The sequence below is a fragment of the Petaurus breviceps genome, unplaced genomic scaffold, assembly GCF_028583685.1.
Source record: "Petaurus breviceps papuanus isolate PSGF00001 unplaced genomic scaffold, PetGlider_PUasm1.0 90977, whole genome shotgun sequence".
Taxonomy (NCBI): domain Eukaryota; kingdom Metazoa; phylum Chordata; class Mammalia; order Diprotodontia; family Petauridae; genus Petaurus; species Petaurus breviceps.
The window spans coordinates 6719122-6735776 of NW_027187391.1; the positions used below are offsets into that span (position 1 = coordinate 6719122).

Sequence of the window (16655 nt, forward strand, 5' to 3'; positions counted from 1 at the left end):
TAAGACAATGAAATAGTCATGTTTTGCTAAGATCTTTATGTTGCCATGATCAAACAGTGGTTCCAAGAACCGATGACTTTTCTTTCACTTCCCAGAAGTTTGATTTCTATGTTGGATTCCCTGTGTACCATTTCACTGCAGTTAAAAAAAAAGACATCCTTTTCTTAAGATAAGTTGTTTGAACTGACCATTTTAGCAAACAAATTATTAGTTTCCAAAGGATGTCAGACTCCTTGTTTTTTTATGCATTTATATCTTTATTCTACAACACGAGCAACAGAAATACAATTTCTTTTAAAATAGTTTCCTTTCATAATTTTCAATTTGAACAAAATATACACAAAATACATTTGCAAGCCAGCTCATGGTGACCTGTTTGACAACAAACAGATATATAGTAACCAAATCAAATGTCCACAGACGAACACAAAGAGGAACTGGGTAGAATGATTTGCAGTTTATATTTTTTTTCCTAGAAATTAGAACAAATGGACTTTGGAATTGATACAGAAGAGATGGAAGGTAAAACCAAATTTTGAACTTCCTTGTTGAGCTCATGTTAATTCTCTAGGGGAAAGAAAAAAACACACTCAAGACTCCTGGTGAAAAAAATGGCCATGGTTGTTGAGTTTAGAATCACTACAGATGTAGTTAAAACAGTTATACTGACATCATCATGGCAACACTATAGTTTAGACAGTCTGTCTTTGATTTAAAATGCAAAAACAAGTTTAGTCTTTGGCATAATGCTGAAAGGGCAAAAAGACATTAACCTCCTTTTGGCTCTGCTGGGAAAGAAATATGTAGGGAGCATATTGTTTTCTTTTTAGATCAGAAATATTTAATGTGTGTGTGTGGGGGGGGTGGACCCCTTTAGCAATCTGGTAAAAGCTGTCAATCCCTTTCCAGAATCATTTTTTTAAATGTATAAAATAAAATACATAGCATTACAAAGAAAACCAATTATGTATTTAGAACACATCAAAATATTTTTAAAAACCCAAGTTCATGGACCCCCGTATAATAACCCTTAGGTCTTATTCAACATTTATTTGAGCAAGGACGGAGATCTGAACTGATGATACAAAAAGGTGGCTGATTTTGCAGCACTGTTATTACAATAAGACAAAATACTGGACATCAGAACAAAGTCCCTGACCTATAAGCAAGCTGGCCTATGCCCATGCAATGTCCTTTTTATAAGCCAGGCCACTAGCAATCCTAGCACAGCTGTTACTTGTAATTGAAGCCATAGTATATTAGAGCCATTATGAAAATCATCTTAATTGTTAAGGTCTGCCAATTGGATGGGATTCTCTTTTTCTAATAGAAGAAGGAAATAGATCTAACTGGAGCCATTTGGGATATATTAGAAGAAACACAGGAGAATAGGGCAGCTTGCAAATAACAGTAAGGTAGATGTAAACAGATACTAGTGGCTGCAATTTCCAGGTTCTTGATTTGTGAAACTAAAGGATTGAAGGAAAAGCCTATGAAAACTAACATGACAACACATGATATGCCAATCAATTAAGAGGAGACAATTTGGGGCTTTTTGAGGGGGAGGAAGGAAAGTGGTAATCTAATTTTCCATCATTTGAAAACAATGGTTGCTGATGCATAAAATGCAAAATGATTAAGTTTATAACTAATATAACTTCAGGTTAAGATCTAGTTTAATTTCATAAATGATTTTAATAAGGAATGAAATTATTTAACTACAAGTCATGTCAGATTGCAAGGATTTGCCTTTCTGACACCCTCCCGTTCTATACCTTGCATATGATCCTAGTTCTCATCAACTGTAGTCAAAACTAAATAATTCAGAGTAGTTGGAGAAAAGAACATTCTGAGTCAGGAAAAAGTATGAATTACAGATCAGTTTATGAAGAGGCCAGACCACATGATCCCCAAGGTTCCGTTCACCTCTGAGATTATGTGATTTTTACGGATGGTTCATCCAGTAAAGAGTTGTGAGAATTAATTTATTAATGACCATATAAGAATGATGTAATAGTTTATATAAGAGACTGGGGCTTCTAAAGTGCTTTAAAAAGTCTAAAATCTTGTTTGTATTTTTTAAAGCAAATAGTATAATTTGAAGGAAAACTTCATCCTTGTGCTGGAATTATTACAAATTCTAATAACATCAGATTTAATACACAGATTATAGGAAAACTTTATCCTTGTGCTGGAATTATCACAAATTCTAAGTGAAATAACATCAGAATTAATCTATAGATTATAAGATTTTTTTTTGTTTTTGTTTTTTTGCTTTTTGGAGGGGGGAAGGCAGAGCAATTGGGGTTAAGTGACTTGCCCAAGGTCACATGGCTCGTAAACGTTAAGTGTCTGAGGCTGGATTTGAAATCAGGTCCTCCTGACTCTAGGGGTGGGTGCTCTATTCACTGTACCACCTAGCCACCTCCAATTTTTGAAGCTTTTTGAAGGAAGGGACTGCCTCAGTTTTGTTTTAGGTCTCTTGGCACATCGTAGGCATTTGTTGATTTATTGATTTTCCTACATACTGCATTGTCTTTTTCTTACAGACTGTACATAGTATTCAGTATACAGTGCCAATCATACCTTGCTTACCCAAGACTAGAGGAAAATGTAATTATTCATGTACCTTAATTGTGTTTACATACACTGTGCCTGTGCATATATACTACCAGTGTTTTCAAAATGTTGTCAACTAAATGAGTTAACTTCTTACCAAGGGATTGCATGATGATGTCAGCAAGTACCTATTTTATCAAATTAACAGAAGTGGGCATGAAAACACAATGACTACTGAAAACAGAGTAAGGCAAAAACAGTAAGATGTAGTAGCAAGGTTTTTGACCATTTAAACTACTACAAAATGGCCAACAAATAACACCACTTTAACAAGGTAGGTGTACCATTTGTAAAACGGGATCCCCCTTGACTGGGAACAATCTGGTGTTACCATGCTCAAAAGTATGGTAAGAATCGAAAGTATAAGTTCCAAGGATATATACGAGATTAATCCAAATAGTTCATTTACATAGCACATGTAAGCAAAAGCTGACATTCTAGGGGAAAATTTTAGTTTTGAGCTCAAGAAAGTGAGGATATTTTTGGTGACCCATCTGTGAGTTATGTAAAAGGAACAGCATGAGAGAGGGAGAAGAGGAAGAGTTTATAATCAAGATTATCTATTAAGCAGTACCTAAAGATGCTGTAGGCTTCTATAGAAATGACCCCATAAGTATGCCTAGACACAATAAATTCAAATACTTTGCTTAAATTTGAAATCACCTTCTATAGAAGTTAAAGAATCAACATGAGACAAATTATTACATCACTTAAAAACAGCATCTAGTTCTCCAATGACAAAGATTCTAACAACTGTTTATAGGACATGTACATTCATAGTCTTCTGTCCTTTTAAAAAACACCAATTACCAGTATGTTCAAAATGGAAACCAGAAAGATGTGAGCCAAGTGTGGTTGAAAAGTCATTAAACTCGAATACTGTCTTTCCTCTGTCAAACTCTGTTTCTCTTTGACATTTGGTAAGTCTGGTTGATTTTTTAACAGCCAAGTACTTATGAATTACTAAAGGAAACTTGATTCCTCAGGGTAATAAACAGATTGGCCTAGAAAAATAATTTGTGGTAGAAAATGGTGGAGGTTCCACAATGAAATCTTAAAAGGAATCAGGCTCTTTATGTATAGTTCTCTCTTTGTTTCTCTGCCCTACTTGCCCCCAAGCCCCTGAAACATTAAGCAAAGATATAGGGATGTTGTTTAATATAGTTTTCTTCTTAAATTAAGAAATGACACCATTTCAAAATAAGTTAAGTATTACTGCCTATTAAGTTCTTCACAAGACTCTATCTGTTCCCTGAAGTAATACTGTTTTAAATGCAAACATTTAAAACATGCACAGGTTCTCACCTTACTGGCATCTTCACCTCACCTCCTACAGTAATAGGTGAGTTTCTGTGTCTAATATAGACAGGCAATATGCACTGTACCACTCACCCACCTTCAACAGAGAAAGGGGAATGTGTTCAAGGGTATTCCCCTAGAGAAGGAGGGGAAGGACAAACAATTTTGTGGAAAATGGATAATTGTGAATTGAGGTGCCCCCTGATTTCACAGGCCTTCTACATTGGTGTCATCTTTTGTGAAAAAGCATAAAATACCCAAGTACTACAAGTCGAAAGGTATCCTTCCTAGCCCAGGATTACATGACAGATCTAAATAATTAATCTAAATAATGACTAAGTCAGGAAGGGTAGATATGCAAAGATCTGCATTCAGGTTCCACCATCCATTCACGGTGATACCTGGGACTGCCTCTGCCTTTAAAAATATTAATTGGTACCAGAAAAGAATAGTTGTAAAGAATGAATTTGTCTTTAAAATTCTTTAGAGGTTTTAGATTGCTTACCTAGTAAAGTTTAAATTTCCTTAACTGACATTTAAAGTACTCCATCTACGATCTGGCACAACCCTGTCTTTCTAAACTTCTTTTACAATTAATCCATTCCAGTCACTCTGTGTTCTAGCCAAACTTGCCTACTTCCTGCCCCATGACCGTGAGCAGCACTTTCCCACTTCCAGACCTTCCTTATACTGTTTCTTTTGTCGGAAATGGCTTCCTTTCCCCATCTTTGCTAGTTGAAATCCCCATGTTCCTTTTAAAGCCCATCTCAAATACAATGTCCTTCATGATCTTCCCTGATCCCCAGGAGTCAGTAGCAATATTCCTCGAACAATACTTTGTTTTGCTCCAAATGCACTTATGTAATATTGTATACTATAGTCTCCTTGGAAAATTAGTACCTTTTTAGTGATACTCTATTTCCCTCAGCACTTAGCACCATTCCCTTCATGCAGTATATGATTAATAAATGTTTGTTGGTTTGATGATTGATCTTATAAACAACAGTATATACTTAATTCTTGCTATTAGAGAGGACATTTGGTTCCCCAAATTGGTTTATTTTTTTCCATACAACATCCATATAGTTCAATTTCCTTCCCAAGGATACAAAGAGAAGGGATTGATGGGTTGCGACACTGTGACCTGAGCTACAATACCTCACTGAACAGTAAAGATTGTTGAGAGTTTAGTTTTTACTTTCTGCAGAACTGTAAATAAAATGTGAATGTTTCATTGTATATGCTTGATTTTATCAGTTCCCTAAAATAACATTGAAGGGACTGGTTTTAAGATTAAAGATTAGTTCTCTGTTTGCTTAAAGAAAATCAAATGTATCATATATCATCATATGTATTCTTGCTGTCTCTCTCAAAAGAATGTAAATTCCTGGGGGCAGGATTATTTTCCTGTCACATAGTAGGTGATCAATAACTGTACTTTGATTATGTTGAGCTTAGAGGAACTATGCAGAAGTAAGCAATAATGTATATCTCAGTTTTTATCTAATCTAAAACCTTACATAATTTCCTTCTTCTGTGCCCTCAGTTCAGTCTTCCCAAACCCATTTAAATCCTGCTTTTGCTCTCCTTGAAAATTCTCCCAATTTCTTTGTTGTCCTTTAGTACTTTGATGACTGTTACTATGATCTGGGACTTGAGTTGCCTATGTATATATGGTGGTGGAAAGAATACTAGATATTAGTGAGATGACCTAGGCTCAAAGCCTGCCACTAATACTTTCTAGGTATGGGATCATGAATGAGTCAATTCCCCTCCTGAAAATATACTACTACATAATTCAGTTGCTATGATCAGGGAGCATCATAGGGCAGTGGAAAGAAGACTGGATGTGGAATCTGAGGACCAAGGTTTGAATTTGGATTCTTCTACTTACTACCTGAGTGATCTTGGGCACTCATTTCACCTTTACGATTTCAAAGGTTATTTCTAGCTCTAAATTCATGCTTTTAGGACAATTAAGAAAGCTAGTGTTTAAGACTAGTGAAACAATATCCCTACTGTGCTCTACCTTGGTCAGACTATAGGTAGAGTATTGTTGTTGTTTGTCGATTTTCGAAGAGGACCAATGATATCGTGGGGTGAGGTCTTGACATGTGTGAATGGAATTTAAGTGAGGCCGTATTGCACCAAGTTATCAGCCTTACTCTCTCTTCCAGAAATGTAAATAGTTTTTCAATTTCTGTTAGCTGAGAACCTCAATTTAGGACCAATGATGCTGTAGGAATTGTTTAGGGGTATTTTTGAGGGCAATATCTGCTATAGCCAGTATTCTTAAAAGGCATTCTGTTTGTACAAGGAAGCAGTTTTCACATTCTACCTGGTGGCGGAGAAAAACAGGTACTTTTCTCTCCTACAGTTATAACAAAGAATTCAATATAACAAATTTGCTTTCCATATAGAACCAGATTGATGCATTTTTATATACAATTTCACCACCTGTAGAACCCTTGGGGGATTTCCAAGGAGAAAACTAAGCTATGAAACAAAACACAGCTCAGTCTTCTTTGAAAAAGTATTTATAATGCCACCAAGTCCACTTACAAATCATAGGAAATCCATAGCATATAAAACTATTAGGAAGCCAAACAAAGAGTTCCCCTGGCTTGGTGGGTAACTTCACAGAATGTCAGAGTTGGAAAGGATCTCCCAAATCTATTAATTCTTGGCTAGTGGGATGATATATGTTAAACAATGAGTATGAGGAATGAGTACTGTACAACTGGAACACATTCACCTCTTCCCTGTGGATGCCACTAGATGACATAGTCTATAATTATGTTCTTTCTTTCCCCCTAAACTATTAGAGAGAAAAATGCCTTCAACAATCCACTCATAAAATTTGGGACTTAGAGCTAGTCCTCACCCCTCCAGATAATATATAAGATCATAAAGCCCCTTCTTAAAGAAAGAAAAATTGTCCTGCCCAAATGGAGCATTTTAACTGTCAAGACTAAATAAAATCTAGTAGGAAATTCTTAGTACCCCTTGGCAAATAGTTTGTGTTTTATTTTGAGGAATGAGTGAACACTCAGTTTGGAATAAACGGATTTGGGGGTAGATGGGTAGAAGTCATCATTTGTCCTATCTCTTGTCTCTGAAAGACTTTCTTATGAACTTGGTAAGATTAATTTATCATTAGAATGGCTATAGCTTTTGAGAAATCTAAAATATATTGTAACTATTAAGAGTTACATCCTAAATTTCCTCTCTTGTTGCATCTAGATGAAGGTCAGTATAACTTATGGTTTAACTACCTTTGTTCCATTTATTGGGTTGACTGAAGTATACAGTGACCTTGAATACAAAATTCCTCTACTTTCCAAAGAAATGTCTAGTTCACAAATGAACTCAACTCTATTACACATTCCATTCCTTGCCCTTTGTGATGCAAAATGATCCCCTTGTCCCTTAGCTTTTCCAGGTCTGATGGCAAAGCTGGTGTTACTTATCAACTTCTTCCCAGTCTGTCTTTTTAACCACTTGCTGCTCTCAAAAACTAAAAAGTCAGAATAAAGCATTTTGAACTAAAGAAACATAATAAGGTTTTAAAAGCAGATTTAAAAGTAATTAAATCATACAGCCCAGTTCTTGTACCTGTCTCTACCCTGAGGTATCACTTTATAAGGGATTTGAAACAACTACCAAGAGTCTGTTTATTCCAGCAATAAAAGCCTCACAGAAGGACTTTTAAGTTATCCTTACCTATGCACCATGCCTGTGAATTTAAGGTAAGATGTGTTCATTTTTTTTTCTAGCACCTTACCTTATCTTCAGACAAATATGGTACTCAGGTCTGACTATACAAAGGAAAACTGGAGTAGTTGAGACACCATTGATCCACACTGTTTCCTGGCAAGTTCTCAAAACATCATTCATGAGATTAAATCAACCAAACCATTCCTAACCATATGACAGCTCCTAAGTTTTCTAATAATAATAATAATACTCCAATAAATCATTGGGCACTGTGAGTATAGGGCCAGGACTGCTGTCATTATCTCAGGAAAGAGTCTCTAAATAAAAAGGGAAACAAAAACTTGAATTTACTCTTCTTGGTTAAGCTGGTACAAATGCTTGTAAAGCTTTATTTAAAGAGGATTATTTTTTTTTACAAGCATCCTGATAATCTTTTGGGCATATTTGGCAAAAGTTGTCTTTCATTTAACAACATCCTTATATTCCCTTCCATCCCCATCTAATTGACATGGGAGGTCTAGCTCTTCCTACCATTTACATCACCTGCTACTAATTTTCTGAGTTTTTGACACTAACCTGACTTACTAGCAGGCTTTTTTTTAAAAAGGGGGTGGCATCAATTGCAATGTCCCCCTTGTATCTAATTCCACTGAGCCAACAAAGTGCTTTCAAAAGGGCAGCCCTTGAATATGACCTTCCTGGAAACAATCACACGCTGAAACAATGGGTAATAATGTTCAACATGTAGAAAAATGAACTTCAGTGATATAGACAGTCCTAAAGCAGTGAGTGAGATCAATGCATCTCATGTGGTTTATTTGCCTGGACCAGACACATGGCTGGCTCAAGGTTGGGTATCCTGAAAGACTTCTTGTTTGGTTACCATCTCCAAATGTACAGGCTCCTTCTCCTAAATGTTAAAGGGGGAGGTGGGACACTGTTGTCAACCAGATTGTTGGCATACCTTTAACCCTCATTACTTTCTTCTCCTATCTGATGGAATGTGTTTCTTTTATATGATGATGTCATAGACTCGGCCCACTCTCCCAAGCCATTCCCTTACAGCCTGTCTAACACGATTATCCGTCACATGACAAGTCAGTTGGCTGATACAAGGGAATACTGCTGGCTGGAGGGCAATAAACGTCTGGTCTGGCAAGATCTGAATCTGATTGAGAACTGTTAGCACCATGTTGGTCCATGCCTAAAAGGAAAAAGAAAGTTAAAAAACTTTAGTGTTCTTCATTATATTATTTTCATGTTCAAATTTGATTATCACTAAAAATCCTCAGGTTTTTAGGCCTACAACCAGTTTTTCTTTACAACAAAAATGGCATTTTATAATGGAGTAGGTAAGAAAGGCATCAGACACCTAAAAGACATGAGCATTTTTAAATACACATACAGCTGTGAGCTTCAAGGTAAAAGAAAGTGGCAATAAGAAAACCCTAAGGAAAAATTTGTGCAGTGATATAACAGGTGAATAAATTACTGTCCCTCTATATACTTTAAAATAAATTATTTATACCTGGGGTTACCATGTTAAATTGGTTCTCATACTATCAATATAACAAACTAAGTTCTCAGTTGAAGTTTAAACTCTAAATCTATAATATTACCCTTTTACAGTAATGATAATACTGATGTTTAAAAAGCACTGCCTCTATAACTTTCTACCTGTGTGACTTTTGGGAAAGTCATTTATTTTTATGAGCTTCAATTTCTCAGCTACAAAATGGGGGAGCTAGAGTAAATTCCCTCTAAGATCTCTTCCTATTTTAAATATAGATAATCTTATAATTTCATTTCATCCTCACAACTCAGTGAGGTATTATTGCTATTGTGGCTATTTGTTTACAGATAAGGAAACTGGGGCAGATGGTTGTTAAATGACTTACTTATGGTCACACGGTTAGTAAATATATGGGCTAGATGTCTTCCCGACTCCAATTCTAGCTCTCTCTTAATTATGACATTCTGTTTTCTGATACTAAACAATTATTTCTATTATGAAACTTCAAAAAGTATTTCATGGGGTGGCTAGGTGGCACAGTGAATAGAGCACCGGCTCTGGAGTCAGAAGGGCCCAAGTTCAAGTCCATTCTCAGACACTTAACACTTACAAGCCATGTGACCTTGGGCAAGTCACTTAACCCCAATTACCCTGCCTTCCCCCTCCAAAAGGCAAAAAAAAAGTCTGTCACAGTTTTTTTTATAGAAGGGGTTCTTAATCTGGGGTCTGTGAACTTGTATTAAATTTTTATAACTGAATTTCAATATAATTTTATTTTCTTTGAAATCCCATGTCTTTTTTTGTGCATTTTAAAAGATTATCAGAAGAAAGAATTTACTAGATTTCTAAAAAGGGTCCATGATACAAAAAAGGTTAGAAAAGCTTGTTTTATAAGAACATATACTGAGTCTCTCTGAGGGTGTTAAGATCAAGCACTGACATTATACTAAAGTAGATGTGTCAACACCATCTTCTTATGATGTTAAAAAATTTTTCTGCCATGTCTGCTCCAACCAAGACATTAATTCATTGCCCAGGTTTGACCATATTTCATAATACAACATATTGCCTTGAGTCTAAAATATGTCATCTTATGTTTCCTACTTTGTACTTCTGTACTACTATTGTACTTCTGTGGGTTCTAGGCCCTACCTGGATCTGGGCCTCGGCGTCTCTCACAGATATACTCAAGGAGCTCACTGTTGAGCCAGAGCGTGGCCTCTTCTCTTGCCTTAGGATCTCTGGACCAGCGCTGAAGGAATGCCTCATTTGGCCCTGGTCTATCAAATGTTGTGGACGCTGGAGGAGGGGTGAATCTGGCCCCCTGGAGCCCAGTTGCTCTCCTTTCTTCTCCACCTTGATGTCTTTGGCAAATGGGACTAGGTTATGTTGCTGCTGCTTCCTCTTCTTGTACTCAGTCATCAACTTCGAAATAGTTTTGTCAGTGGCCATGGTATAGATCTTGTTTCCTGCACTCTCCCACCACTCTTTCTTCCTACTTTGATCTTTCCTCTCCCCTTTGGGGCTGGGGGGCAGCTCTGATGCATCCCCAGTGTTTCCCTTTGGGGGCATGCCATCAGACATATGATCCCTTGACTGACTGCGATCATCCTCAGATGGTGTATCCTTTCCTGAAAATCCTCCTGTGGATGGAGTGGATGACTCAGATTGGAAGGAGGGGAGAATGAAGAAAGGGTCACTCTTGAAGGTTGGAGGTTCCTCCACATTATTCTCCAGATCCAAATGCATCTGGATGTAATTGTTGCACAGTTCCATGCAGAGCTTATGAAGCCTTTTGACTAACCACACCCAGTCTGCATTGCTGACTGGCTGGACACTCAGAGAGGGTATTCTAGCCCGCCATTGTCTCTTCTCCTTCCCCCGTGGGGGACTGACTTGGGCTGTTTCTTCAAAAATATCTTCATCCTCTGATGAGCATTGCTGGGAAGAATCTGTACTTCTTTCATCATCTTCAAAAAGGACTTTCTTCACCTGTTCAGCAGTGATATTCTCCTGATTGGTCAAGACAGCACAGACTAGGGCATGAAAATAGATGTTAAAACTCATCGCAGATTGGCGGTATAGGTTGGCTGCCCCTCCAATGCCAGACACTTTTTTCAGCAAGCATTTCAACCCTGGGCTGGTGTCAAACTCTCTGGCTGTCCTATAGGAGTCCAACAGCAAGTCAAAGATGACGGCCAAATTCTGCATGGAGATATACCTGAGGAAACCAGCCAGCTTGTTTTCTGGCACTTGGACTGTCTTCTCTTCTCCTTGGGAGGGGCCTTTGACAAACTCTTCTAACAAGATGTCATATAAGTTCTGTAGCAGCACTTGATGAGACAATAAACTCACCACAATTTCCCTGAAAGAGACACTTCAAAGAAAAAGAAAGAAATTAGTATTCCATTTGTCTCTTATAAAGGACTTCAATATAACTCAGACACATTATAGACATTGCAGTAACTGCTACAGTTAGCTACATTCTAATGCTTTCCTTTCATTATTATGACTTTTAAAATGCCTAAATTCATTCTAATGAACTTTAATGTCATCCCAGACATACAAAGTTATATTTAGAAGTTGGGGGATTAACATAAACCATGATACTGAATAACAATTATTATCAGTGTCTTAGGAAGCTAATAAAACTGCTGGTTTTAATTAATAATTTATAGTAGCGACTCAGAATATTGCACACCTGAGACCATGCTGCAGTCACAGTAGCAACAGTTACAATTTATTCTTAAATTACAGCAAAGATCTATGTTTAGTCCTATCGATCTGCTCTGTCCATTTCAAACCTTTTACTATGAGTGTGCACGCACACATACACATAGGTATACAATATCAGTCAATCAAGAATTCATTTAAGTGCCTTCAGTGTGCTAGGTACTAAGGATGCAAGTACATAGATTGAAACAATCCCTATTCTTTTTTTTTAAGCAATTGGGGTTAAGTAACTTGCCCAAGGTTACACAGCCAGCCTTTTTGTATGGGTGTTAAGTATCTGAGGCTGGAACCGATCCCGGGTCCTCCCGACTCCGGGGCTGGCACTCTTACTCTGTGCCACCTAGCCGCCACCTATTCTTAAGGCAATAATATTCTAATGGAGGAGATGAATAAGTATATACATATATACATATTATACATAATAACTACAAAGAGAATAAATACAAAAATATACAATGTAGTTACATATAAGGCAGTTTGAGAGGGAAGGCACTAGCAATTGAGGGGAACCAGGAAAGATTTCATGTAGAAGATGGTGCTTGAGTTGCCATCTTATTTAAAGAAAGGGACTCTGTGAGGTGGGGCTAAGGAGGGAGTACCCTCCAGGCATACAGAATAAAGGCACAGATGTGGCAGATGGAGTGTCCCTTGGGTTTGAGATTATTGCTGGAAATCTAAAAATTTAGAGCTCCCTAGGAGGATTTGTGAGGAAATAAAATATTCTATCAACTCCCTATTAAATATATGTGAAATATTTAACTGCTTCTGTTATATAGGTTAGGACAGATAAAAAGGCTGAAAAACTCATAACATTAGAGGTGCTTTGGAAGGGACACGAGTAATTCCTAGTTACCTGCTAATTTGTTCCAAAGTCAAGGAAAGTCGATAGGAATGTGTGCATTTTCTCTGCAATTACTCCTGACCCTCTCAAGGGCAGCAACAAGAGTCCTTTGTGCAGTCTTAGAATAATGATTCTACTATAGTCTGGGGGCCCCTCCAGGCAAATTATAATAAATCAGCATATAACTTTTGATAATAATAGTAACAACAACCACGGACAGTTTTATAGCCCATTTAAGGTTTGTAAAGCACTTTACATATATTACAGCTTTTTTGCAATGGTCACTCAGTAAATACTAGTTAATGATTAGACCTTTTTTTTGTTGTTGTTGAAATTTTACACTAAGAAAACCACATTTCCAGGTGCTATATTAAGTTAAATGACAAATTCCCTTTATGTTTTAACCTACTGTACTTTGGGTTAATAATGTTTTTGTGTTCTCTTTGCCTTACTCTTAGAAGATACCAAACAATATAACGAAAAAAGAGTATCATGTTTACTTATAAAGTAAGTAGAATTCATATCATCTGTCAAAAATTACTACGTGTTGAAATTATGACAAATTTTATTATCATATGAGGTTTGGGGGGTTTTTGTTTGTTTGTTTGTTTTTGCTTTTTAGAGGGGGGAAGGTAGGGCAATTGGGGTTAAGTGACTTGCCCGAGGTCACATGGCTAGTGTTAAGTGTCTGAGGCTGGATCTGAACTCAGGTCCTCCTGACTCCAAGACTTATGTTCTATTAACTGCCCCACCTAGCTGCCCCAGCATATGAGGTTTAAAGGCCAAAGAACATCCTTCTCATTTGCTTGACTCTTGCTGTTTGACTGCAGTGTTGGCTTTGAACTAAGGTTGATGAGGAAGTGGTGTTATGGAAAGGGGGTTGGATTTGAAACCAGAGGATCTGAGGCCAAAACCCCACATTTTGATATTTTACTAGCTCTGTGACCTTGGATCCAGTCACTCAACCACTTTCTTAGGCCTTAGGCCTAAGTTTTTTTATATACAAAATGAGATATTTAAACTAATAACCCCCAAGGTCCATTTCAGTTCCATCTATGATCCTAAGAGAATAAAAATAAAATTTATAGAATTTGTAAATTCAATGAACTAATATGCTTCAACTGACAAAAATTAAGGGACGATACTTCCCTACGCTTGAAGGTATGAGTAGTATTCTATCAACCTTTGTCTAACAATGCTTCAAGGGAAAAATATGATTCCATGTGAGGGAATTGAGGGGATTAGAACAGCAAATGGTTAATTGTGGGAACAGAGTGAATCACACTGATTCTGTCTTGTGACTCAATTCCAGGGCTTGTTCAGTTCCCTTTCTATTTAGTTGTGAGTCTAGTTCAACTTCTATCTTAAAAGAAAACTTTATTCAATTGTAGGAATTGGGAGAAAACCTTATTGTATTGTTTGGACCTAACCCTATGTGGCTGGGAACCTGGACCATCTCTATTTGCTGTTTTATAGACCGTTAACTAAGGGTTTCTAACTAGGTGATGCTGACCAGAAACTTAGTCAAATCCAAAGATTGATGCAAGCAGTTTTCTCACAATTGTGCATCTCAAGCAATCCATATGTCTTATCTGAAAACTGGCTCTATACAGAAGAATCATTTATTGTATTCATGTTCCTGTGATTGTTAACTGAACACTTGGGGAGGGAGGGACACCCCTTTTTCTGAATTCAGGGAATTACACCTGTTTGATCTCTCCCAACTTGGAAAGTCCTTAATTTTTCATACAATTAGAAATCAGATTACCTAATGTTGTATTGTTTCCTTTTAATTAATTGGCCTTATTTGATTAATTGTTTTCAATGTATTAAAGTCCATCTACCCCTGTATTTGGGGTCCAGCTATAATCAGAGGAAGAGGCCTGGTCCCAATTTGTTAAGTAATTGGCATGCATTGCTTAATAAATTGAGATACTCAGAAGCTCGAACCTTTTTTTTCCTCAGTCATTCCATCTATCACCTACCACACATGCCAATGATATGATGAATAATAAGGTTCTGATAATTCTTACATATTAAATGTACTATCATCTAAAAATTGCAATGAAGTGAATACAGAGCTTAATAATGAACACAGAAGACTCAAAAGATTGACCAAAAATTAATATCCCTCTATCCCCATAGCCAGATGAGTTCTGGTACAAAAGTCTAAAATGCTGCTTAGGCTTTAATAAAATATCACCAAATGCCCAAGTTCAGGAACTAGGAAATCAAGGTTAAACTAATAGCTCTTAGACATTGTTTAAGCTATCAAAAACAGATTACTTTGGGGCAGCTAGGTGGCACAGTGAATAGAGCACTGGCCCTGGAGTCAGGAGGACCTGAGTTCAAATATGACCTCAGAACTTAACACAAAAACTAGCCATGTGAACTTGGGCAAGTCACTTAATCCCAGTTGCCCTTCAAAAAAGCAAAAAAAAAAAAAAAACAAACAGATTACTTCCCATCAAGGTACAGAGGAAATGGTTTTTATTGGGGAGTGAATATGAGACTCTGTTCACTAGACTCTGCCAAAGCCTTGGGCTCAGGGAGTACAAGATCAAAGGTGAGAGTTGACATGGACTAAGTCTGATTTCTGAAGGTTAAGTTCTTAATTATCCAACAGATAATCAAGTTCGTGACATATTTCCGGAAGTAGAAACCATTTTCATAATTAGATGAGATGCTAATTCAAAGACAAGTGTGAGTCACAAAGCATCATTGCCAATTGCCAAGAGAAGTTTTTTTTTTCTCTTAAGGGCTTAGTGTATAAATGTAGAAATGGTGCACTTTATAATAAATACTTTAGATTCCTGCTTAATGATGTAAAATTGAGAAAGCATAAAAAGGGAAAGTGAAGAAATGCATTGGGAATAAATACAAGTTTCAGACCTGCAAAAAAATAGCTAATAATAACTTTTTACATATAACCAACCCATTCACCTTTGCTGACATGTATTATCTCAAAAGTTAGCCAATGCTTTCAAGTTTTCCCTTTTCTAAACCTTTTATCAAAGCTACTATAAAGATGTAAATGCTTGAGTTTCACCTTCTCTATCATGTAAGGTCAAAGAATAATAGACATTTAGACTGGATGAATGAATAATTGAGTTTAGTATGTAATAAAAAATTGCCTTAAACATGTCAATGGGGGCAGCTAGGTGGCACAGTGTATAGAGTACAGGCTTTGGAGTCAGAAGGACCTAAGTTCAGATCCATCCTCAGACACTTAATAACTGTGTGACCCTGGGCAAGTCCTTTAACCCCAATTGCCTCCAAAATAAAAACAAAAACAACAACATATCTATGGCCATATTAGAAAGGGTATGTAACTGTATTATTAAGTATATTTTAAAATCCTTTGAAAGAGACAACTTAAAGAAAATTTTTCTCCAATTTCCACACTTTATAGTGGATGGACAGGTGGCCTTGAAGCCAGGAAGAACTGGGTTCAAGTTCTGCCTCTAACATACTGTGTGACCCCAGGCAAGTCACTGAATCTGTCAGTCTTCTAGCAACTTGCTAAGACTATAAATTATAGAGAAGGTAACTTGTATTGATAAAAGGGAATTTCCTCACCCAGCAGTTCCCAATCTCAATGAAATCCCTCTTATATATTTTAAACTAGGCCTTTTTCCAAGGAAAAAAAATATATTTTATTTTTTATTATGAACTTTTTATTTTTTATTTCATTATGAACTTGACAAACACCAACAAAGATAAATATTTCTATATGCTAAGAACAATAGAAAAAGGGAGTATTATAGAAAATGGTGAATCTATTACTAATTTTTGACATATTAAAATTAATACAGTAGTGCCAACATTGCTCTGCTTGTCTATGTCCCCTTCTGAATGTCTTTCTTGTCAAGAAAACACAAACATATGTAGGATATTTGTTCCACATAGGTTGTCCACGTAGGTGACATATAC

General features: G+C 36.7%; 1 protein-coding gene across 1 annotated transcript in view; it reads right to left on the bottom strand.

Annotated features, from left to right (window-relative positions):
* Nucleotides 1–233: 233 nt before the first annotated feature.
* Nucleotides 234–16655, bottom strand: part of ARFGEF3 (ARFGEF family member 3) — a 229582-nt gene continuing 213160 nt past the window's right edge. The window contains exons 33-34 of the mRNA XM_069077269.1: nucleotides 10301–11525; nucleotides 234–8839 (exon numbers count right to left, since the gene is read on the bottom strand). Of these exons, the coding sequence (XP_068933370.1) occupies nucleotides 8648–8839; nucleotides 10301–11525 (1417 nt within the window). The 3' untranslated portion in view covers nucleotides 234–8647. The remainder of the gene's footprint in view (nucleotides 8840–10300; nucleotides 11526–16655) is intronic.